At 45.3% G+C, this 25,045-nt stretch overlaps 1 protein-coding gene and 1 non-coding gene across 2 annotated transcripts; one reads left to right on the top strand and one right to left on the bottom strand.

Moving 5' to 3' along the window:
- Positions 1-655: 655 nt before the first annotated feature.
- LOC125158018 (U8 small nucleolar RNA) lies at positions 656-784 on the bottom strand. Its single transcript, XR_007149144.1, has one exon. It is a non-coding gene; the product is annotated as a U8 small nucleolar RNA (small nucleolar RNA).
- Positions 785-21,963: 21,179 nt separating this feature from the next.
- Positions 21,964-24,823, top strand: LOC125157438 (melanoma-associated antigen B17-like). The gene is made up of 2 exons (XM_047844157.1): positions 21,964-22,053; positions 23,163-24,823. The coding sequence occupies exon 2, from the start codon at positions 23,200-23,202 to the stop codon at positions 24,235-24,237; it is 1,038 nt and encodes a 345-aa protein (XP_047700113.1). The 5' UTR covers positions 21,964-22,053; positions 23,163-23,199; the 3' UTR covers positions 24,238-24,823.
- Positions 24,824-25,045: the final 222 nt, after the last annotated feature.

The following is a 25,045-nucleotide window of genomic DNA, read 5'->3' on the forward strand; positions in this document are numbered from 1 at the left end:
ATACTTACACATCATCATGACAAAGGACATTATAGAAAGAGACTTTACCTATGTTTTCAGTACGTGCAAGGCTGTGTGAATTTAATCTTGTGGGAACCAGGGAGGTTTTTTTTTTTTTTTCTTTATGTTTGGAATGTTCTTTTCATTGTTTAAGTGAAGCAGATGTATAGTGTTCTGGCCAGAAATAGAGCTCATGCTTCAAGGTTTTGCCGAGTCATTTTGACCTTGGTAAATGTTAATGTTCCTTTATTTCATCAACTCTGTGATGCATGTATATATATTTATTAAAATATATATATTTATCATATTTTCTTTATCCATTTCTCTTCAATGGACATTTAGTTTATTTCCATAACTTGGCTATTGAGTCTCTATACCCAGGATCATTTGATAGTTCTAGTTTTAAAAATTTTTTGAGGGAGTTTCATGCTGTTTTCTATAGCGGCTTGCCATTTTACATTCCTATCAACAGTGCGCAAGGGTCCAATTTCGCCACATTCTTGCCAACACGTTTTTGTTTTTTTTTTTAAATAAGCATCCTAACTGGTATGAGGTGATATTTCATTGTGGTTTTGATTTGAATTGCCCTCATAATTAGTGATGTTGAGAATCTTTTCTTAGACTTTTTGGCCTCTTAAAGGAGAGATCGTCGGGAAGAATATAGGAGCAATCAAGGCATTGCAAGTCTTGATTATACAAAGACATTAATCATGGGAACTCAAATCCTCATGTTCCAAGCCCTCCCCCCAAAAGAAAGAACAGGTAAGGATCATCCTACTTATGTTCGTGCAATAATTAATTTAACCATTCTCCTCCTAATGGCCATATAAATTGTTTCCTCACGGACATATAATTGTTTCATTCGTTGCTATGATTAACAGGACTGAAATCAACATCTTTGAACGTGAAACCTTGGGCAAGTGTGCATGCTTTCTCGTAGGAAAGATGTAGCAAAGTACAAGCTTGATTAAAGCAGGTGAGTGTAAAGATTGGGAGTTTTTATAGGTAATGTTGAACTTCTGTTCCAAAAATGCCATACCACTTCATAGTCTGGCCAGTTAATGTGTGTGAATGCCTTACGTCCTCAGAGGCATTTTACTTCATCGTACTTTGAAGTTTTGGTCAAACTTTGGGATAAAAGATAGTGTCTCATGATTGTTCTACTTCCTTTTTTCCAAACGGGTTGAATATAAAATTTAATTAATACAGACTGGGATTTCTGCATTAATGTCTTGAGTGCCTAGATTTTTCTAGGCATACTTTATATTTTGAAATACCAGTAAAACATTCCTCCTTTACTTTGAAAAGCAAGAACTTGACAGAATGATCAGCTGCTGAGCAGTGGAGCCAGGCAGGACACTCTTAGCTAGTCAAGGTCAGAGGTCCTAGCAATTGCCTGAGTCCATGAGACAGAGACCATGGGTAAAATCTCATTTGGAGAGCCCAGGGCAGGCTGGAGGTCAGCATTTTGGATCTGGAGTGGAGCTGAAAGTGCACAAAGAACCGTAAGGAGTGGAGGTGGGAAATCTGGCTAGAGGGTCCAAGAACTTCTGTTAACAGGTTTGGCAAGTCTCTGAAATGCCACCACCAGCTGAAGTTGTGAGGTGGTCTCGATGGGCAGGTCTACTGCATGAAAGGACTAAAGGCATGCCAGACACCCCACCCTGCCTCTGAAGTCTCCTGGCCCAAAGTCAGGCAGAATATCACCCAGTGATGCTGCACATGCTGGATACCGGGAGGACTCCATCTCTTGGCTACTGTGGTGGTTCACTGCATCCTTGCCGGTGCTGCAGGAGACGGGTGTCTCTCCTGGTCTGCAGTGCCCTGTCCACTGAGTTTGGGGCAGTATGAGTGGGCAGGTTTGGTAAGTGCTGACAGTTGAAACAGGCCAGGAGTACCAGTGGGCAGAGGAAGGCGCCTCCCACTGCAAGGAGGTGGAGATTGAGGGGAGGTGTTCTTAGGCCATTTGCCTCCATGATCCTACAGATAAAGGGCTGAGTGTGGACACGTCTGGAAAAGATGCTCTAGGAGGTATCTCCATCTCCATGTCCTCCGAGTGTCCTCCGTGGTTCCTGAGGTCCTGGCACACCAGAGGCCAGATGCCCCACGGCTGTATTCGGCAGCCTCTATCGCCACCAGGTATCTCTTAGGGTAAGAGGTTGACTCAGAATGCAGACGTGAGTAGGGCGGATGGAGAATCTGTCACATTGGCACGGTTTATTAAATTGACCATGGATGACAGGGATACGTGGAATCCGGAGCTCTGTCTTTATGGTTGTAATAACCTAGAGTTGATGTACTTGAAAAAAAAATTCGATGCTAGCCGTCCCCAGGTTATCACACGATCTGTAGCACAGTGTAAATCACTACCCACTGGTGTAGTATGGGGAGGATTTGTGTTTCTAAGTTGCATATCTAGCCTAAGTGGCAACTGAGTGAGAGTAATGTACAGTGAAGGGGACGAGAAATTAGGTTTACTTGCCTGTATTAGAAATTTAATAGATGTTGTATATTCTCCTGTTAACAGTTTTTCCCCTTTTATTTGTGACTGCTGCTTCATCTTTTTCCACCAATTGTAACACACGTTATTCCTTGCCTCTCCTTCCACATTTGCATAAGGAAGTCTCATATCCACAGTCTTTATAGAGCTCTGCATTTTATTTTCAGTCACTGCATCTGTCAGAAGCATATTATTATCAGTTGGCCCAACCAACTGCAATCGACCCCAGAAATTGTGTCCCTTGAGGACAGAAAACTGGACACTGGTGGTCACGAATAATTGTAGAAGTTACAGCCTCCCTGTTTCAAAGCTTTTCTTTTGAAATAATGTAAGGCTTACATAAAAATTGCAGAACTAGTGCAGGGAGTTCCTATGGCTCTTACAGCAAAGTTCAGTCGAACAAAACTGTTTACATTGTGATAGTTCATTTACCACAATTCATAAATTTACATTGATAGAGTAGTAGTTAACTGCCGTCAAATCCGGATTTCACCAGACTCAAACAGGCAATCGCTCCTTTTTGTTAGGTTTTGTTTTCTTTGGTGTGGTATATAACTAAAGACACTTTTTTCACTTGTATAAATCTGTATGAATCCTACCAGAATACAGACACAGAAATTCCTAAGAAACCCAGAGAAACTCCCTATGTTCCTTCTTTTGGGGTGTATTTTGTTTATATTTTTTCATCATGATAAGTGTACTCTTTAATCCCCATCCTCTATTTCGGCCATCCCCCCACCCACCTCCCCTCTGGTAACCATGTGTGTTCTCTATGGTTAAGAGGCTATTTGTTGGTTTGTCTCTTTTTTTCCTGTGCTCATTTGTTTTGTTTCTAAATTCTACATGAGTGAGATCATATGGTATTTGTCTTTCTCTGACTTATTTCACTTAGCATGATACTCTAGCTCCGTCTGTGTCATTAGAGACGCAGGATTTAATTCCTTTTTATGGCTGAATAATGTTCCTGTGTGTGTGCCCCACATCTTCTTTATCCACTTATCAGTCGATGGACGTTTGGGCTGCTTCCATAGTTTGGCTATTGTAAATAATGCTGCAGTAAACATCGGGGTGCATGTATCCCTTTGATTTAGTATATTTATATTTTGGGGGTAAATATCCAGTAGGCTGATTATTGGACAATAGGGTAGTTCTGTTTTTTAATGTTCCTTCTTTATAATCCTTGGCAACCGCTGACCTAGTCTATGTTAGTATCATTTTTTTGAAAGTGTTAGACAAATGGAATTAAAAACTACATAATGTTATGAAATGAGCTTTTTCAGTTGGCATAATGTACTTGAAAGATACCCAAGTGGAGAGGAGAAATACTATATCCCTTTTGCTTGCTGAATGGGATTCCCAGTACAACAGTTTATCCCTTTAGCCACTGACGGAAACTGGAGTTCTCTGTAGTTGGGGCTATTACAAATACAGTTGTTATGTTCATTTGTGTTTGGTGTCTTGTGTGAACATTTATTTTTATTTCTCTAGGGTAAATTTTCAGAAAGGACTTGTTCTGTCATACAGTAAGTATATGTTTAATTTTTTTCTTTAATGACCATTATATTTTTGAGAGAGAGAGCACAGAATCCGAAGCAGACTCCAGGCTCTGAGCTGTCAGCACAGAGCTCTACGTGGGACTCAAACTCACGAGCCATGAGATCATGGCCTCAGCTGAAGTTGGATGATTAACCGACTGAGCCACCCAGGTGCCCCAGTATATGTTTAACTTTTTAAGAAACCAGTAAATCGATTTCCAGAGATCCTAGACCATTTTACTTTCTCACCATCAGTGAGTGACAAATCTAGGTAACTGTTCCATATCCTCATCAGCACTTGAGATTTTCAGTAATTTCTATTTTACCTATTCAAGTGGGTATGTAGTAGTATGGCATCGTGGCTTAAAATTACATTCTACCAATGGATAATGATATGTGTTTTTTCATCTCCTTGTTTACAATCCATATATTCTCTTTGGTGAATGGTGTGTTTAAGCCTTAGGCCCATTTTCTTTCTTAAGTTCATTTATTCATCTTGAGAGAGAGAGAGCAAGCACAGGGGAGGGGAGGAGAGAGATGGAAAGAGAATCCCAAGGAGGCTCTGCTGTCAGTGCAGAGCCCAAAGCAGGGCTCGAACTCACAAATACACCTAATTTCTAATTAGATTGTTTCTTACTGTTAAATATAGAGACCTTTTGGGAGGCGGGGGGAGGTGTGTGCAGGAAGATGCAAATATTTGATCACATAGGTGATTTGCAAATATTTTCCCCCACTATGCCGTGGAGGTGAGCTGTGCGTCTTAAAGATGTTCGGTTCTGTAGCCTGCAATAAATGCATATGACAACATCAACAGAGCAAAAAATTTTCAAAGTTCTGCCCCTCTATCTTCCCAGTGTGTCCGGGGATAACCAGTTCCGACTGCTTCATTGTGTGAAGCTGAGAGAGCGCCAGAGACCACTGGTATCAGTATCCACGGGGTTATGTACGCACATCTGAAACCTCCTTAGAGGTCAGTACGGCCCTTTATTATTATTTCCATGTAGTGTAAATCACACTTAGTAAGGCTAGTATTTTCTCAGCAAACTCGTGAGATGGTGCATATATACAGATGCATGCATTCTCACTAACACACAGAATCGGTAGATACTTGTGTGTGCCGTCGCGGTGAGACTTTATAACCAAGACGGTAGCTCTGTCGGTGTGGTTCCTTTTGCTCAAATGCAAAGCCAGTGGGCATTACCAAGTCAGACACGATGAAAATAATACAAGGACCGCTTCCTGGTGACCTTGTGGGCTGTTTCTGCACACATGGAGCTAGGCTTTTGCCTGGACTTCAGAGAAGTGTATTCTGTCGAGCACTTCTATGGCCCTGTCAGCAAACTAGATGTCACTACAGGTGGGAGGTTCCATGGTGGCAGCAGTTGCCTGAGCCTGGTCTCCGGATGACTCGCCTGGCTGTGAGCTTCATGAAGGGCAACTACTACCCCACTGAGGAGCAGATCTAGAATTCCTGAATGTAATGGGGGCGTAGGCTGGGAGGAGGCATTTCTTTGGGAGCCCAGGAAGCTCACTAGCAGAGATTTGGTGCCGCAAAAGTACCTAGGGTACCGCCAGGTGCCGGCTACAGACCCACCATGCCCCGAGCTCCTGTGGGGCCCGAGAGCCCATGTGGAGACGGCAAAGAGTCAAGTCCTGGAGGTTTGAGGAAGGCCACTTACAATGTCCACTGTTCCTTCCCATATCAATATCATGAGGCTTTCCACAGTGGTTTCTTCAGTTTTTGTAGTTTGTGGTTGAACACCGCCGTCTCGGGGTTCCCTTCCCCACACACACCCCTTCCCTTCTCTAGCAGCACACCACACCACACTACCCTTTCCCTTCTGTGTCCACACACGCACAGGGCTCTGCTCTCCATCTTCTCCCTGCCCCTTCGTTCCGTGTGCGTGCAATATCGTGTGCTGCAATATCCCCTCCCGTCTCTCTCCTTTCCCTTGCCTTCCCTCGTGTCCACACACTGCACTTTCCCCTCTTTCCCACCCTCCACACACGAGCTACAGTATCCGTTCCCATCCTCCTTTTCCTGTCCACCTATACTACACATTTCCTTCTCTTCCCTTCCCTGCCTTGCCACATACACACTAGCCCTGTCGTTCCTTTCCTTCTCTCCGTGCTTTATCCCTCCCTCCTCCCCCCTCCACACAACTATAGTCTTCCTACCCTTTATCCACACACAGTGGATATCCACACTCCCTTTCCTTCTCTTCCTGCACACACACAATGCACTGCCCTTTCCCTTCTCCACACAACCCCCCCCCAAGCACTACATGGCCTCTTCTCATTTTCCCTTCTCCCCACAAGCTACTGTGGCCCATTCCCTCTATTCTCTTCCCTTCTTTTTTTCTACATGCACAGACAACACTATCCTCTCCCTTTCCTTTCCTCCCCTGGAAGAGTTCTAGTGTGCGTGTGTGGACGAGGGCACAAAGAATCCCTTCCTTTCCCTTCTCTACCCACTCCACTTCCTGTCTCCTTCCCTTCAAGATGCACACCCTACCCTCCCACCCCTCATCCTAACACACAAGGGCACTGTCCTTTTCCAGTTCTCCTTCCATTCCCTCTCACCCACACTACTCTGTTCTCTCCCTTCCCCTCCCCTCCCCACACCACACTATCCTCCATGTACGTGTTTTACTCCTCCCTCCTTCTCCCCCGCACACTACCCAGTCCCTTCCTTTCCACACTACACTATCCGTTCCCACCTCCACGCACTACATTATCCCCTCCGTTCGCTTTCTTTATGTTCCTTTTTTCCTACACACATATTCGAACTTGTCTTCCCTTCCCACCTTTTCTCCACATCCACCCACACATACACACTACGCTGTTCTTCTCCCTTCCCTTCTCCACACGAACTACTCTCTTCCCATTTTTCCCTTCCCCACATACACGAGACTGTGCTTTCCCTTCCCTCTCGTGTGTCACCTTCTGTTTTCTACACAGACACTATACTCTAGCTTTCCTTTCCTCCCTTCTTCCGCACAACACACACTCCCCACTACTCCTTCCCTTCTCTGCACACACACGCTACAATGTACTTTTCCATTTTCCCTCACCCAAACTGCAGTATCCCTGCCCCCCCCCACTAAATTGCGCATTCCACGCCCCTCTTTTCCTTTGCACACACATTTACATTGTCCCTTCCCTGCGATTCCCCTTCTTCATACACGTACCACTATGCTATCCCTTTCCTACAGACACATACACACGCTCCCCCATCCATTCTGTTCCCTTTTCCTTAACCACACATACATACACTATTCCTTCCCCAAACCACACACTACCCTATTTATTCGCTTCTCTCCTTTCCTATATACACACAAGACACCACAGTATCCCTTTCCTTCTTTCTCTGCTCCCCCCCACTCCACTATCCCTTCTCTTTCCCCCTCCACACTTACATACTACATTGTCTGCTCCCGGCCCTTCTTTCCACGTATACACACATTATACTGTCGCTTATTGCCCCCAACATACATCCTATACACGAACTTTCTTTACCACCCTCCCCCACCACACGTACGGCATCTCCTGCCTTCCCTTCTCTATGCACACACGTTACAGTCTCCCTTCCCTTCTCCACACAGACATACTACATTATACTATAGTTTCGTGTTTTCCCTCCCCTTCCCTCCCCACCAACACTACAGTGTCCCTCTCAGCACACAAATAGACTACCTCTCTTCTTCTCTCTGGCCATTCTCTTTGTGGTCTTTTGTTATGCAGAAGATGTTCAGTCAACTCTTAGTTCTGCCTAGGAAGGAACTGTTCTATAAATAGGTGTAGATTAGGTGTCTCCAAGGAGAAGGTGAGTTCAGAGCCTCTCTGTGTTGCCATCTTGGGCCAGAACTCTCATTGCTGTGTGTCGGGTTTAAGAGTAGGAGATCGGTAATTTCAAAAGAAACTTGGGAACTCTTCCCCCTTATTTTAGGATCTCAAACAGGATATTGCCTGCATTGAGTAGGTGTTTCTCTGGAAATTTGTTCTGCTTGAAAGATCGCTGACTCATGGCTTCCTAATACTTGCAGTCCATCGCTCTGTAAAATTAAAAGATGCATATGTGAGTTGGCTTAGCTTTATCTAAGAAAGTAGGAGAAAGTAAAACTTGAATTAGTTAACATGTTCATTGGCTCATTTATTCTCTAAACAGTCACTGAACATGTGCTCTTTGGAAGACATGTAGGTATTCTTGGGTCGCTATGGATTTTGTGTCTAAGAGCAGTTGGAAGCTGTGTCAGGGTAGTGTAAAAAGGATGGAAGAGATTCAATTCCAGGTGAGAGCAGCTAAGTGTCCTTCTGGACATTTGGGAAACCAGTTTTTCAGTGGAAGGGATGTTTCAACCTTAGCTATGTGGTAGGTGAGGTCAGGCTGTGGGAGACCCTCAGATTGTGTGGCTCAGCGTGGAGAGATTTAAAGAATAAAATGTAGAATGGCTCTTCATACTCTGTTTTAAAAATGTTTTTAAATGTTTATTTTGAGAGAGAGAGATAGGGACAGAGAATCATAAGCAGGCTCCACTCTCAGTGCAGAGCCCAACGTAGGGCTCCATCCCACGACCATGAGATCATGACCTGAACCAAAATCAAAAGTCAAATGCTTAACTGACTGAGCTACTCAGGCACCCGCTCCCCCCCCCCCCCCACCAGTTACTCTTGAATTCCGGATAAACTAGAAAGAAAGTTTCCATTGGGGGAAGAAGCAAGGTAGGTGCTATAAGTACTTGTCTCATGCATTTGATCACGGTGAGTGAAGTAATTGTTTTATATTCTCAACTGCAAATACATGCTATCTTCCATAAAAAAAGGAAAGATAAGGGGCACCTGGCTGGTTCAGGTGATAGAGTATGTGACTTTGGATCTCACGGTTGTGAGTTAGAGCCCCATGTTGGGCATAGAGATTACTTAGCTCCAAGGGTGGATGCAAGAACCCACAAGATGGAGGTGACAGCCAGGGAAATGATCCGTAGGCTTTGAAATCTAATAAGGAACTGACAATATTTACTCAATAGTATTTCAGAAGTGCTACTGTCCACTGCCTCTTGTACCTCCCATTTGCTTATTTCTGAACAAGAGTGTCTCCGATCCTGCCAGTGCACATTGATGTGTCAGGACGGATGACCTGTCTCCTTGCTTCCTAGGTCCACAAATAGGGTTTGACTCTGCTTAATAAACTTCCTCCCAAGAGCCTCTTCATCTACAGCTACACTTAGAGATTTAGATGATGAGACTTGGATTTCGAGCTGATGTAACGGGATAAGACATTTTGGGATCTTGGGCAGGTTTTGCATAAAGTAGGGACATGAGATATTGGGCCCCACAGGGTGGACTGTGGCAGACAAAATCCCCTTATGACGAAGGCGATCAGATGTCATCCCCATGATTATATCACATTATAAGTGTTGGGTAAATAATTAGAAACACACTATTATGCGGACTCAAAAATTTGTCTCCACAAAATATATATAAAATAAAAGCCAATTGGACTTCTTCATAAAGAATTAACGCAAAGGTGGAAAGGGAACTACAGTAGGGAGAATGTCAAGCAATAGTTAGGCAAAAAGAGTTTTCCTTTTGGAGAGAGGAGTGCACAAAGCTAGAGAGAACTGGATACAGGGAAGCAGGACAGAGGGTGGTGTGAATGGATGGAAGATCAGAGAATATTTTACTCTGAGGCCAGCCTGTTCACAAGAAGGGTTGTAGCTGGCTCTGGTGAGGGTGGGCATGGAGGGGAAGAGAAGCTTAACCAATGTTGGGCTAATAAGCATTTTGTTTCAATGGGATCAGTGTCGACAAGCACTTGAGCTAACTATTTATGAGGCCAAGAACGGGATTTTTGAGGATCTGTGTCTGGCCTTGTCAGAGGTAAAGAAAGGAGCGCCCTGAGTCTTACCTAAGTGATATGGAGGATGGATCTTTGAAGCAAGCGGTTTCCTGGAACACAAAGAACGTGCGAACTGCCTCAATTTGACTGTTTTCCTGGATCAGAGGGCTCAGGTAACATTCAACATTATCATGTGGGAAAGAACAAAGTTTTATTAATGAATAAGTAGTAAGGCAGACTAGGATGTACATCCCAGGCAAGCAGACAAAGCCAAAAAGAAATCTTACTCTTCTATATTGCCATGCAGATACAACCCATTATACACACGTTCTTAAGAGAAAAGATAACTAATCCCCAAGTAAGAGGACTTGATGTCTCCATTGGTCACACATATTTCTTCCTAAATGTACTTTTCTGGGATGTAAAATTGGTAAGAAGCTTCTTTAGAAAAAGTGTAAATAGAAAACCTTTTTCTTCTAAAGGCTACAGTAAGTGCTATTTAAAAAGAGGTGTGTCAGGGGCGCCTGGGTGGCTCCTTTGCTTAAACGTCTGACTCTTGGTTTTGGCTTGGTCATGATGTCACGGTTCCTGAGTTTGAGCCCCACATCCGTCTCTCTGCTGTCAGCAGAGAGGCTGCTTCGGATCTCCTGCCCCTCCCCTGCTCTCTCAAAATAAATAAACTTAAAAAAAGGCAGGGGAAGTCTCATTCCCTTTTGACACAAAAAGAATAAAACTTTTTACTTTTTAATTTACTTATCCTGATAATACCCCCCTTTGTTACTGAAAACCAGTAGAAGTACAGTTTTAGAAATCATCTCATTGCCATTTCTACCTTTCTCTGGGCAAATTGCAGCCATCTATATAGCCAACAAGTCATTAGTAAATTATAAAGCGATGCAATTATAAGAATAAGGTAGGATAAATTCGGTGCATTATTTGCCTTGGGGGAAAAACTTTAAATATATCATACTAATAGTTAATAGTCAAAGCATATTCTTGATTATCAACGTGTGAAACTTCTTCATCATACATTAATTTTACAAACTGTTGTGATGCTTTATTGCTTAAGCTCTCAAATAATTAACTATCTGAGTAGTATTTAGTAATTCCTTATAAAATATTACCCAATCCAAGCCTAAGGGGAGCTTAACTCTAGAGCCTCGTGATCTAAATTTTTAACTAAGAGTTGTATTTCTCCTGAGTTTCCCTTAGTCACAGAAGTAACATCTACATGAGGGCTTAGGCCCTTCAATAACCGCTCCAAAGAATTTTTCCCACACGGGAAATAGACACCCATGGCCATTATCTAGTATCAAAATCTTATTAAGAGACACTTGTCAGGGGCTCCTGGGTGGCTCAGTCACTTAAGCATCTGACTTGACTTCTGCACAGGTCATGATCTCTGGGTGTGAGATCCAGCCCTGTTTCTGCTTGGCCCTGGGTGGGGAGCCTGCTTGAGATTCTATCTCCCTCTGATCTTCCCCTGCTCACTCACATGCAAATGTGCACCTCTCTCTCAAAAAAAGAGAGATTCCTGTCAAAGGGCACAGTTCGAACTTCCAGTTTTTACTGTACATGACTCTGTTTTTAAGCCTCAAGGACAAGCCTTCTGAATACCAGACAGCATTGGTTTATCTGTATATATTGGGGCCGGAGAGGATTTGCACCCCAAGATGAATGGGGTGACATCTGCTCTGTCCTCCGATGCCTCTATTCATAAGTAATCGATTTTTTAGAGGCCAGTACCTGCTGGGTGGGCCCTGAGGCCCCACCTCTCAGGTCAGGTACACCAGGTCGTGTGGGCCTTACAGTCCACAGCCTGCCTCTTACCTCAGATTGCAGCCCAGCTCTCATGCTTCTCATAGCCATTAAATGACTACCCTCCCTTCAAAAAACAAAAACAAACAAACAAACAAAAAACTGCTGATCCCAATAGGAAGGGCTGGTTTTTCTCATATTGAAGAAAAATGGAAATCATATGGTCTTTTGGTTAACTTTCGCATATTGACATTTATCAGCCTAACACCTTTTTTTTTTTTTTAAGTTTATTTATTCATTTTGAGAGAATCCTAAGCAGGCTTGTGCAAAGCCCAGTGCAGGGCTTGATCTCATGAACCACAAGATCATAACCTGAGGCAACAGCAAGAGTCGGAGGCTCAACCAACTGAGCCAGCCAGGTGCCCCAGCTTAACACCTTTTTTTTTATTTGCTTTGTTCCAAGTGACTAGTTCAACTACTCTTGATCCTGGTGCCTTCACTTGAGGGCATGGTCTTATATTCAAGTTCTCAATGACTCCATAATGTTAATCGTCAATGCCTTCCTGTTTACCTGGTGTGTGGATGACATGGGAATTGTGTAGGCAGAATCTTGACTAAGATGTAAAAGTGGACCCAGGCTAGGGCGCATAAGGTACAAGAACCTGTGTCCTCAAACACAGCAGGTGATTAATTAGCATACCTGCTGTTCTTTGTTATTAGCATAATAAAGTTAGGCCTTAGTCCCCTTGTGCAGGGAAATCCACTAACCACTAACAAAGGGAACCACCACACGTGTAAAAGATCACGGCCTCTTTTCTTCCAGGACTTGACTTGATGTAGGGAAGGATAAAGAAAAGCAGGGGAGCAGGGAGGGGGGTAGCTGAGAAAGGGAGGAGGGTTCTGTGAGAGAAAAAGTCCCTTTCATTCTCATTTCCTCTTCCATGGTTTCCAATTTTTCCTTCTGGCTATTCAACTCATATTTAACTTTGCTGTAAGAATGATATGAATTCCATACATACCAATAACTCATTTGGTTGAGATGAGGACCTTTTGAGAATCTCTGCAAATACATTAATTTATACAAATTAAAAGACGTGCCCTCGGGCCACTGCAAGAGGAGATTCTTACAGGTACACCATTCCTTATGTGACAGATTACATGTTAAAGACAACCAAAGGCAACATTCCCAGCTTCTCTTATTTTCCATAATCAAAGCTAATGGTGATCCTGGGAGTTTAGAGCCCACATTATCATGCTTTTTTAATAATAAAATCTTGAATTCAGAGAGGTTGGTTTCTCTGACAAGTATTCCAAAAGAGCAGAGAGCTAGAAGGAAGACTTTATGAGTGAAGGTCTCTTACTTGAGTCTTGTGGGTCCACAGAACTTCTGTGCATTCACTCAATTTAGGAACTTCCAGAAGTCTTATCCTCATTTCCAGATCTGTGGCGGTAGTTGATGAAAAACAAAATCTCCTGCCAACTCAGAAAGGCCTCTCCACAAAACATAGGAAAGAGAGAAAACAGTTTTATTATTTAATAAGCACTGTACCAGAATGTGATACCCATCACAATGCTAAAGAGATTGCTGAGACAGAAAGAGATCTCACCCTTTTATGCAGCCAAACAGATATAACCCATTATATCCGTGATCTTAAGATAACAGTAACTATTCCTCAAGTAAGAGGACTTTACGGCACCATTTACTACACCTAGTTCATCCTAAATTCACCTGGTAATTTGGGGGTGGGGGAGAGTATCTTTGTTAGCTAAATGCCTTTATCCAAATGGAAGAAAAAACTCATTTCTTTATGACAGAAGACAGGTGCTGAAGTTAAAAATCTCAGGGAGACTGGGAGATAGGGGTGCTGTCTTAATGTTTACGTTTCAAGGGACTGACTCCCACTTACTTAAGAATAAATTCCTGGGCTGTAAATTGGCAAGAAGCAAATTCAGCTTTTAAGAGTTACAAAGATCTCAATGAAGCAGAAAAAGAATTTACAAGTTTTTTGTTTGATTTTTCAGAGAGAGAGAGCACATGTGAGCGAGAGGGAGAGAGAGAACATCTTAAGCAGGCTCCATGCTCACCATGGAGCCTGGCAGGTGGCTCGATCCCATGACCCTGTGATCATGACCTGAGCCAAAATCAAGAATCAGATGCTCAACTGATGGAGCTTCTTGTACCAGGCTTCTTGTACCAGAAAGAATGAAATTTTATTTTTTTTAATTGAGGTATAATTGACAAATATTTTATCAGTTTCAGGTGTACAACATGATTCGATATTGGTACTTTTTTCCTATTTTAAATTTTTATTCACCCTTATGTTTATCAAAGGGGGAATGGGACGCCTCTGACTGGATATTATATAAGACTCCATTTTGCCAGCAGAAATGTTCTTGCTATGCTGGTGGCCCTGAAGAAAAACCCTGTCATGCTGTAAAGTACCTGTGGAGAGGGCCGGTGTGGAATGGGCCACATGTCACGAAATTGCAGGCCGGCCTCCAACCAAGAGCCAGCAACAACAACAAGAATGACGTAACCACAAAAACTTTTTAGCACGAATGCCAACAAAGTGAGTGAGCTTGGATTCATCTCTAGTTTGGTCTTCAGATGAGAACACGGCTCCAACGACACCTTTGATGCAGTCAGGTGATACTTTACCACGGGGAGCACAGTTGATTTTTAGCTGGACGTCTTACACAGAGAAACTGTGAGATAATAAATTTGCGTTTATCCAGCTACATTGGTGATGGTTTGTTACGCAGCAAGAGTAGAAAATGAACACAAGAAGAGTCAACCATATTTACCTAGATATTAACTCTTTCTTTGGGTCTTTCTTCACCCCTTGTATCCCCAGGTTCTAAGCCTGAAGGGGTTACCTGCTGGCAGGAAAAACTGGTTCGTGAAACATTTGAGTAAGTAAGTGGGAACCGTTTGCTCTGTGGACGTTGGAGGTACCTGGAAAGAAGAATGGAGAGCAAAGGTGAAGGCGGGCCTTGTTCTGGGCTGAGAGCTGCCTACCATCCTGAGTGTGTCAATGAGATAACCCACACAGCGTCCTCCTCCTCCACTTCCCCTTAACCTCAGACCCTGTAGACTTGTTTCTGGGTGACTCTTTGCACACTGAAGGATAGACTGTCTTTCTCACTACAATTCCAAATACCAGTTAGACGGTGGAAAGTCCCCATTTACACACGTCCGGGGCACAACCTGCCCCGACTGGTGGGAGTACACTTGCTAGAGGAGGCGACACTCACGGTGAACATATCCACAGCTGTCTGCCCGCCATCACCGTGGAATCACCATCACTCGCTGCTTCCTGACTTCCCTTGGCTCAGACTAGCCCTGATGACAACAAGGAGACCGATCTCCTCCTTGTACCCTAAGTACCGTAAACCCCGGTGTGGCTCTCTGTGTGAAGCCGCCCCTGATAAATAGAATCTGCAGGATAACTCCACATGGGCAAACGAATGGGGAGAGGCCCGAAAAGACCTCAATAGACATTTTACCAAAGAAGACATCCAGATGGTCTACAGACACCTCAAAAGATGCTCACCATCACTAATCAGTAGGGAAATGCAAATCAAAACCACAGCAAGGGATCACCTCACACCTGTTAAATGGCTGAAATCATAAGTGTTGGGGAGGATGTGGGGAAAAAGTAACCATCATGTGCTGTCGGTGGGAATGCAAAAGGGTACAGCAACTGTGGATTTACCCAAAGAAGACAAAAATACTAATTCAAGACAATATATGCAGCCCCTGCTTATTGTATTATTTACAACAGTGAAGATAAGGAAGCAACCTAAGTGTTCATCATTAGACAAATAAGGAAAATACGGGGTGCGCATGCACACACACACTGTAATATGCTTATTCATAAAAAGGATGAGGGACACCTGGGTGGCTCAGTCGGTTAAGCATCTGACTCTTGATTTCAGCTCAGGTCACGATCTCATGGTTCATGAGATCAAGCCCCTCGAGGAGCTCTGCACTGACAGCACGGAACCTGCTTGGGATTCTCTCTCTCCCTCTCCCCTGCTCATGCTCTCTTTCTCTGTCTCAAATAAATAAATGTTTTCTTTTAAAAAAAAGGATGTCATTTGAGACAACACGGATGGACCTAGAGAGTATTATGCTAAGTGAAAAAAACTCAGACTAAGACGAATACCATATGATTCCACTCATAAGTAGAATCTTAAAAAAAAATTCAAATACCAATGATCATATAAAAAGCAGAATCACACCTATAAATAGAACGGATGGTTGCCAGAGGGGAGGAGGTGGGGGATGGGTAAAGGGGAAATAAGGGATTCCAGTTGTGGAACAAATAAATCATAGGAATAAAAGGCACAGCATATGGAATCTAGTCATTGATACTGTAATAGTGATGTCATGGGATAGACGGTTGCTATACTTGTGGAGAGCACAGCATCATCTATAAGCTTGTCAATTCACTAAAATGTACACCTGAATTTAATGGAACATTGTATGACGACCACACTCAAAAGAGTGTTACAAAAAAGGAGGGGGGAGAATCCCAGGCTCCCAATTCCCCCCCCCCCCCACCCCATAGCAGGAGTCCTCATTCTGGTGCAGAAGGAGGTAGGACACTGCTCCCATCTAAGTTCCTAACAACGTCTTAGTTCTCTTCAGTGTGTCATCAGTGCTGTACCCCTGGTCACTACTGTCTTGAACGCTGTCCAGGTTAGGCTTTCTGAATGTCCCAAGATTGACAGGTCGGTCGGGACTAGCATAGAGGGAGGTGGAATGAACGGAGCACTGACCCAGGGAGTCTTCTTCTGAGCCAGTGCTAAGTACTGGAGTACTACTCTCTGAAAATGAAGGCCCGGAATGGCATCCAGGCCAAATAAGCAGGACACAAGAGGGCTCAAAGAGCTGCCGTTTCTTCTTGTCCTCTCCAGCTCACACCTTCCCCAGTCTTTCTGTTACTCAAGGGCCTGCTGTCCCCAAGTCTTTTCATCTCTTTGCCTCCAAATGTCCTACTTGACCCATGCTGGTGCCTTTCTAGTTGATAGAATATACAAAATCTTTGTGCGCTTCTCACTGGGATGGTTACAATATATGGAGTGGGAGCTTTTTAAGCCCCCTTAGAATTGCATTTTGTGTCCAGCATGAGGGAAGCGTTCCAGTTGTGTCAGTTTTCAGTTTGCCTTTCCAGATGTTCCACTGTCGTATCTCAGTAAAAAACCTGTTCTTTCTCTCCTCTGCAATGACAGTTTTAATAATATGAAGTGTATGTGTAAGTGGGTGTTGTGGGACACTATTCAGCTCTATTGGTCTATTTGTTTATAGTGGCAAATACAGCAAAAGTTTTAATTACTACAGTTGTTTTAATGTTTACTTATTTTTGACAGACTGACAGAGATAGACTGCAAGACTCTGGGAGGGACAGAGAGAGAGAGGGAGACACAGAATCCGAAGCAGGCTCCAGGCTCTGGACTGTCAGCACAGAGCCTGACTGGGGCTCTGTCCCACGAACCAGGAGCTCAGGACCTGAGCTGAAGTTGGACACTTAACCAAATGAGCCACCAGGTGTCCCAATTACTACAGTTGTTTTTAAAATAATTCTCAATATCTAACAGAGTAAGTCCTCATATTTTTCTATGTTTATCAAGAGCACTTGGTCATTTGAAAGTAAAGTTAAGAATCAGGTTGTCAAGTTTTGTATAGAAAAATCTATATAGTTTCTTTTGGTGGGGGGGACTGGGTATTAATATACACTGTAGATTAAATATGGGAGAGAATTAACATGTTTACTATTGAGTACTCTATGAACATGATAATCCTCTATTTACTTAGATTTTCATTAATTTCCTATATAGCAGCTGTATATGTTTCATTTTTATCATGTATTTTATATATAAATACATCTATCAGGTGCCAGGTATTTGGTACAGTAATTTATAAGTTATAGTTTCTTAATTTCATGATCAAACTGCTTGTTGCTGCACAGATAAAATCTATGTTTATATATTGATCTTTTACTCAAGACCTTTTACCAATACTTTTACTGATATAACAGTTTAGCTGTTGTTTTCAGATACCCTTTACTCTAACATATGTTCTTTTATCATGAATGAGTGATAAATTTGATAAAACACCTCTCTCTAGCCATGTAGATGTGACTTTTCCTCATCTCATCTGTCCACAAGGTATGCAGCCCTGTGTTCTCTTCTGGAACATGTCCGACTGCCATTTCCTCTGCTCACGCGACACCTGGATGCCAGGTCAGTTAAGCCAAGGACCGGCAACAGATGGAGGTGAGAGATCAGGGGGATGGAAGTGCCCGGGATTTTTCGTCTTCTTCCTCTCTAACGCAGGGGGCTTCTCCTTCAGGGACTGTATTACCTTCCTAGCTCCAAGGTCCTTCAATAAATGTACTTTTCCTTTTGTAACCTCTGGATAATCCCTAATACAGATGACCAATTATATTGATTTTTTTTTCATGTGAAATCCTTTCCTTCCTAGGAAAACCTTAGGTCTAGCATATATGTGTGCACACACACACACACACACACACTAAAAAAGGGTTCTAGGACTATAATGGAGACACTTACTGGACGTTAAAATTTTTCAAGCACTACTCCTAAAGCTCTACAGTAGTACCTGGGGGAAATAGCCCAAATAGTGCTTAGATTTGATAGAATTAAATATATTTATCAGAAAAAAATATTTAAAACATCCAAATGACTCAAGAGTTACAAAAACAGCAGCATATTCCACCCAGATAATTAAAAGGTAGAAAATAATGAAGAGAAATGCAGAAATGATGAAATTAGGACAGCAGAGCCAACTGATGAAAGCTGGTTCTTCGCAAATATTTCCGTAACACCTTCTGTAGGTTTTGTCAATTACAAAATAAAGCAGCAGAAACAAGGGATATTACATCAAATTCTACAAAGTATACATGTAGAAGAGATGTACAGGCTGCAAGTAACACTATCAATACTTCTACCATTATTTCAGGATAATGAACGGTGGAAAAGGAAAAGATTCTACCTAGACAATTCTTTTAGCTAACAGAAACAAAGGAATGATAGAATTAACGTCCAGCAGCCCCTAATGGATTAATCAATGAGGGTGATGCTCCTAATTGCCAACACCACCACGAAGGGGATCACAGACATCATGTATCTCATCGTGGAAGTGCACAGGGTCCCCTCTGGAGTAGTGTTACTAATAAACTAAGTTAGATCTGATTAAGCATCTTCCTGTTTCTACAGAGTATAGTTGATGCTGAGTGCCAGGTACACTGGGTTCACTATTCTCTGGACTGTGTTGTACATGTTTTTTGAATTTCAATGATAATCTGATTTTACTTTGAAGAGCATGACATAAAATTTAAAAATCCAAGAGAAATGGAATATTTTTCAGCGAAACATAAATGACTAAATAGGTCCATAAAGAAACAGAAAACTTAGCTAAAACGCAAGGTATCCTCAAAACGTTCCTGAGCCAGCCAAACTTGAAGTCTTCTTACACGAAATGGTGAAGGAGAAATGAGTAAAACTTTTATATGAACTTTGCCAAACCATACAAAAAAAGAAGGGGAATGACTCACCCACTCTAAGGCGTTAGCTCTCCTTGATACAAAGACCATATCCAGATACGCTGAAGAAAGAGTGCCTGAGCTCGGCTCACTCCCAGAGACGAGTAACATAAACAACCTCATGGCATATACGTGCAGTACAGTGGTCAATAAAGAAGGAAGATGTGCCAAAAGGATGCAAAGATTGTATAACATCAAAAAAATGAACCAGAATTCACTACTCTAGTGGGAGGGAAAGCATCTGACAACGTGCTGGGGTAAAGAAAAAGCTTTTGATAAAAATTCGGCACAATTTCATGGGAGTAACTTTTAGTAAACTTCTAAGAATGATTTTGGATGTGAATGTATAGCAGGACACAGCCATGCACAAGAATACTAAAATAAATATGAGATGTGAATAATAAAAATAAACAGATAATAGTACCAATCTCATCTTATAACTAAAATATCCCAAGTGGGGCGCCTGGGTGGCTTAGTCAGTTAAGCATCTGACTTCGGCTCAAGTCATGATCTCCCAGTTTGTGAGTTCGAGACTTGCGTCAGGCTCTGTGCTGACACGTGGTGCTGTAGATTCTGTCTCCCTCTCTCTCAGCCCATCCCCACCTTGCACTCTGTCTCTCTCTCAAAAATCAATAAATGTTAAAACAACTTTTTTTAAATATCCAAAGTAATAAGCAAATGCAACATTCAAATATATAAGGATCATCAAATTGCTAGTGTGTAAAAAAATCACTATAGCAAAATCAGAAGCCTGGTCACACAAAATCAACACCGAATTAGAACACGTAATGGACAATAAGCCATTTATAATAGCAACAGTATCTAAAATGTACCGAAGATGAAACCTCACAACACTGCAGAAGATCTTTATGGAGGCAACTAAAAAATGTACTGATAGAGTAAGAGAAAGAAAATGTCCCCGTAGAGCTGTAAAATATGTTTATTCAGGGGAAGAGAATTTCAGAAAGATATCAATTCTCCTTAAATTATTTAAGGATTTAGTGCCTTACCTGTAGCTTCCAAGATGAAAACTGATCTCGGGCTGCTATTTCCTGTGGCCAAAATCAACCCTTGGAAAAACTAAAGGAATAAACAAAACAATATCAACAATAACAGTAAAACAATACTGAGAAACCCCTGAGGGGTACTGAGTATGTACTGAACTAGTACTTGTGTGGGAGGAGGTTCTGAAGTTCAGACAGGTTTGTAGAAGACAGACTTGGTGGGAAGGGAAGGTTTGAAGTGTAGCCTTGATTTTTGCACTGTGCCCGGGATAGTGAACTTCTGCTGCTTCAGTGAATGAACCTGAGGCAGCTCCCCAGAGCCCATGTGCCAGGACCATGGGGTAAAGTCAGGACGGCACCAAAGTTTGGGTTACTTGACGTGGTATGAGTCAGTGAGTTCAGAGATTGTCCTAAAAACTACCTGAAATCTCTTCTGTTGGTGAGGACTGGGCCTTTATTTTTGTGGTCATCTGAATACACTATAAGGCACACATAAAATTAGAACATTTGAGATACAGTCTTTTAGCAAATTCCAGGTAAATAATAATTATTAACTATACTCACTGTGCTATACAGGTTTCTAGATCTTACTCATAACTGAAAGACTGTACCCTTTTATCAGATCTCCCCTCTTCTGTCACCCACCCCAGCCTCTGGTAACAACCATTCTCTATTACTATGAATTATATATATCTGTTTCCTTTCTAGAATCCAAATATAATTGAAATCATTATATTTGTCTTTTGGTGTCTGGCCAGTTTCACTTACCGTAATATCCTACTGATTCATCCATGTTATTGAAAACGGCAGAATTTGTCACAACACACGCAAAAATGGTAGCTATGGAAGGTGATATGTGGAACAATTTGTGATCACCATTTCAGTGTATGCATCTATGAAAACATCACATTGTGTGTGTGTGTGTATGCATGTATATATGCATACAAAATAACATGTAAAAAACCCAAAAGTGTTAAAATAGAATACAAGTATCATAGTAATTATGCACAGGCCAGAATTGTATCCCAGAAGCTTTCAGAAATGGCAGTGATGTCAGTCAGGAGAAGACACAGGCAGAGCTATGAGGCTAAGAAGCAACTGACTTTCTCTGTGGGGTTCTCAATACCATGGTGGGGGTGAGAGGCTTCAGTGACAAACGGGAGCAACTCCGGGACTGTGAAGAACTCGGTGCAACATCTCTAACCTCCAACACGGGACCACAGAGGACTCTGTCCTCCCGCAGCCGTCTCTGGAAGGCCTCTGGCAGCGGTAGCCAGGAGAGGTGTACCTGCACTTCATATCCCGAGTCACAGGCAGTGATGGCATCGACCTAAAGGCAGAAGAGGGACATCGACCAGCACCCAAAAGGACTCAAGGAAAGACACCGAGAGAGGATTGAGGCAGTTCCCACACGGAACACGGGCTCCCCCAAAGGCAACACCTGGCCATCGTCAGCTCGGGGGAGCCCCAGCCATGGCTGCTAAGCTCAGCCCCCCAAACATTTCCTACTGCTGGGTGCTTAGAGGGAAACGAGACGCTTGGTCCGAGGCCCTCGGACACAGCACAGCAGAGGGAGAGTTCACAGGAGCTGCTAAGAGTCCGCCAAAGCCCGCGTGCGAGTCCTGCGGGAGGGACTCCAGCCCCCCTGGAACCCAGCCCCCCCCTGCGCATCCCCCCACGCCAACCCCAGAGCCCGCCCCCTCCGCTGTCGATCTGGGGGCCAGGCCCACATGACCGGAAGTTGCCCTTGCAACTTCCTCCCAGCGCTGGGCACTGAGGCCTGGTCGGACAGCCGCTGCCTCGGCTGAACACGAGGAGGGGGTCCCACGTCCCGTCAGGGGTCAAGGTGAGAGCAGCCCTGGCTCGACCACCGCGGGGACGTTTCCCCGACACCCCCAGCCCCGTCTCCCCTGAAAAGAGGGGCCCACGCAGACCCTGGCCCGTTCCGCCCCTGCTCCGGGGGCTCGGAGACCCCCGTCATGGCCGTTCATCCCAAGTGCCTTGGCTTACCCCGCCGGGTGTCAGGGATTGCAGGCCTCGGCCCCAGGCTGCTGGACGCTGGCGCGGCTCAGCACAGGGAGCCATCCCTCCCAGGCCCTGTGGAGGGAAGGAGGGGACCCTCGTGAGGACTGGGGGGACTCCGTACTCCGCGACAGGGGCGACGCAGCGTCCCCGCTCCTGACCTTGGCCGGGGGGGGGGGGGGGGGGGAGGGTCCGGGCCCGGGCCCCGGGGACCAGAGGGAACGTGGCCTGTCCGCTCGTGTCAACCCTGCAAATGCCAGGAAAGGAAGGCCAGGCTGAGACAGCCCCGCCACGTCTAAGAAATACCAGGTGTGAGGTCGGGGGGAGCTGTGTCCCGAAGCTGCAGCCAGCAGTCAGTGGAAGGGAGGGTCCCAGGTCCTACCCGGAGCCCAAGTGGGGATTCTGCGTCATTCCCAGCACCCAAGGAACCCAGGACAGAGAAGGCCTGCCACGAGTGTTCATTCAGCACCAGGTGCCCCCTGACTCCATGGGGGGCCGAGGCGCTCCCTCCTTTCGGCCCCGTGGGTCCCCTGGAAGATGGCGGGGTCGCCTTCAGAGCAGGAGACGGGGGTGGGGGCCTGGGTCGGGCCCACAAGTACCGTGCCGAGCCTGAATGTGACGGAGAGGGCCCCCAAACCCGGGACCCAGGGCTCTCCCGCGTCAGTTCGGAACCCCGCTGTCACCCGAGTGGCCCCCAGGCAGGGCTGTCTGGCTGGGGCCAAGGCTCCCCCCACTTGGCTCAACAGGGTGCTCAGCCGGGGGAGGGGGGGGGTGGGCCAGGGGGGCAGGCTGACCGGGACGTCGGGAGCCCTGGGGGGTCGCACAGCGGTGCCCTCGAGGACCCTGCAGGGGCGGCCTTGGCCGAAGCCCAGGGGGACTCTCCCCGCTGAAGGCTCTCAGGGCAACTCCTGCCCCCCACCCCCGCCCTTACAGGTGTCCTCGCTGCCTGCCAGCCGGGCCCAGCGTCGTCATGCCGCACCGCCAGAAGAAAAAGCTGCGCGCCCGCCAGAAACGCCACGAGGGCCAGGGTGAGGGCCAGGGTGTGGGGGGTGCTCAGGCCGCCGCCGCCGCCGCCGCAGCAGCGGCAGCGGCGGCGGCGGCGGAGCCCCTTGGGGAGGCTTCCCCGGGGTCCCCCCGGGCGGGTGCAGCCCAGCAGCCTCAGGGTGCCGCGGCCCCCGGGTCCCCCGGGTCCCCCGGGTCCCCCGGCGCAGGCGCCGCAAGCCCGCCACGTGAGCAGGGCGCCGAGGGCCCGGCCGCGCCCCCCGCCCCGGGCGCCCGCAAAGACCCCCTCAGCCGCAAGGCCGACATGCTGGTGCGGTTCCTGCTGGAGAAGCACGCCAGCAAGGAGCCCATCACGCGGGCCGCGCTGCTGAAGATCGTCAGCAGGAAGTACGAGGCGCACCGGGCCGAGATCCTCAGGCGCACCTCGGAGCGCCTGCAGCTGCTCTTCGGCCTCGAGCTCCGGGAGGGCGACGCCGGTGGCCGGGCCTACGCGCTGGTCAGCAAGCCGGGCCTGGAGGGCGACGGCGGCGACGAGGGGCCGCCCAAGAGCGGCCTGGTCATGGCGCTGCTGGGCGTGATCTTCATGAAGGGCAACCGCGCCAGCGAGGAGGAGGTGTGGGAGTTCCTCAACGTGCTGGGCGTGTACGCGGGCCGCAGGCACCCGATCTTCGGGGAGCCCAGGAAGTTCATCACCCAAGACCTGGTGCGCCAGAAGTACCTGGAGTACCGCCACGTGCCGGGCAGCAAACCTCAGCGCTACGAGTTCCTGTGGGGCCCGAGGGCTCGCGCCCACACCAGCAAGATGGAGGTGCTGCAGGTGCTGGCCAAGATCAACGACACGGTGCCCAGCTGCTTCCCCCAGCTGTACCAGGAGGCCCTGCTGGAAGAGGCGGCGCGCGAGAGCTCCACAGGCGCAGCCACGGTGGCCTCCGCTGGCGAGGCTGCGGGCCCTTCGGGAGCCGGGGAGCCGTCCCGGGCCCGGGGGGGCCGCGGCCGCCGAATCTAGCGAGGCGGGTGGGGCGGCTGCTCCTCCTGCTCGGGGCGGAAGGGGGCCCTTGACCTTCCAGGTAGTGCAGAGTCCGGGGGCTGGAAGGAAGTAAGTAGATCTAACAGTTAAGAAATCTTCAGTTGAACATTTTAAGTAGTGGGGGTCTAAGTGGCTTTGTTTTAACAAAACCTATCTTCTTTTTGATCTTCACATAATTATATTTTAGGTAAAGTTAAATACACAGATACATATTAGCTCGAGATATTTAATGTTTTTTCAAATGTTTTTCCTTTTAAGATAAAGTTTACTTTGCTTCAAGATATGAAGGTATGACCAACATTAGGCTCACATTTTTTTGCATTTCAAAAGGTTTTAAAGTCTCAGTTTTGCTATTTGTAAAGGAATTCAAATATATTCAGTATTTTGTTCAATATCCAGACAAGATGACATGGTACCAGAACAGGATTCAAGGAGATGTGAAAGAATCCAACAGGAAAATAGATGAGGTCACAAAGTACATGAAAAAAAAACTCTAAAATGTTTAATGTGTTCAATTATTTGTTTGCCTTGTTGTTTTTAGTCTTGGTTTTCTAGTATTAAAAGATATCTGCCCTGGAATATCATAGCTTAATAAAGAATATTTGTTGAAGAACAGTGTTTATTTTCTAGTATCTACTGGATTAATTTTAAAAAATTACTTGGGATTTGGTAATTTGGGGTTTCAAAATAATCACATGATCACTATCAATCAGTAAAGATCCAGTATTTCCCAATAAATATGCCAAGTGCTTTACAATATATTGTGTATATTCCAACATTCCGACAA

This window comes from Prionailurus viverrinus, chromosome X (assembly GCF_022837055.1).
Source record: "Prionailurus viverrinus isolate Anna chromosome X, UM_Priviv_1.0, whole genome shotgun sequence".
NCBI classification, from domain to species: domain Eukaryota; kingdom Metazoa; phylum Chordata; class Mammalia; order Carnivora; family Felidae; genus Prionailurus; species Prionailurus viverrinus.

What these genes read in the sequence shown, in the direction of transcription:
- LOC125157438 (XM_047844157.1), top strand. Translation starts at nt 23,200, where the DNA reads ATGCCGCACCGCCAGAAGAAAAAGCTGCGCGCCCGCCAGAAACGCCAC.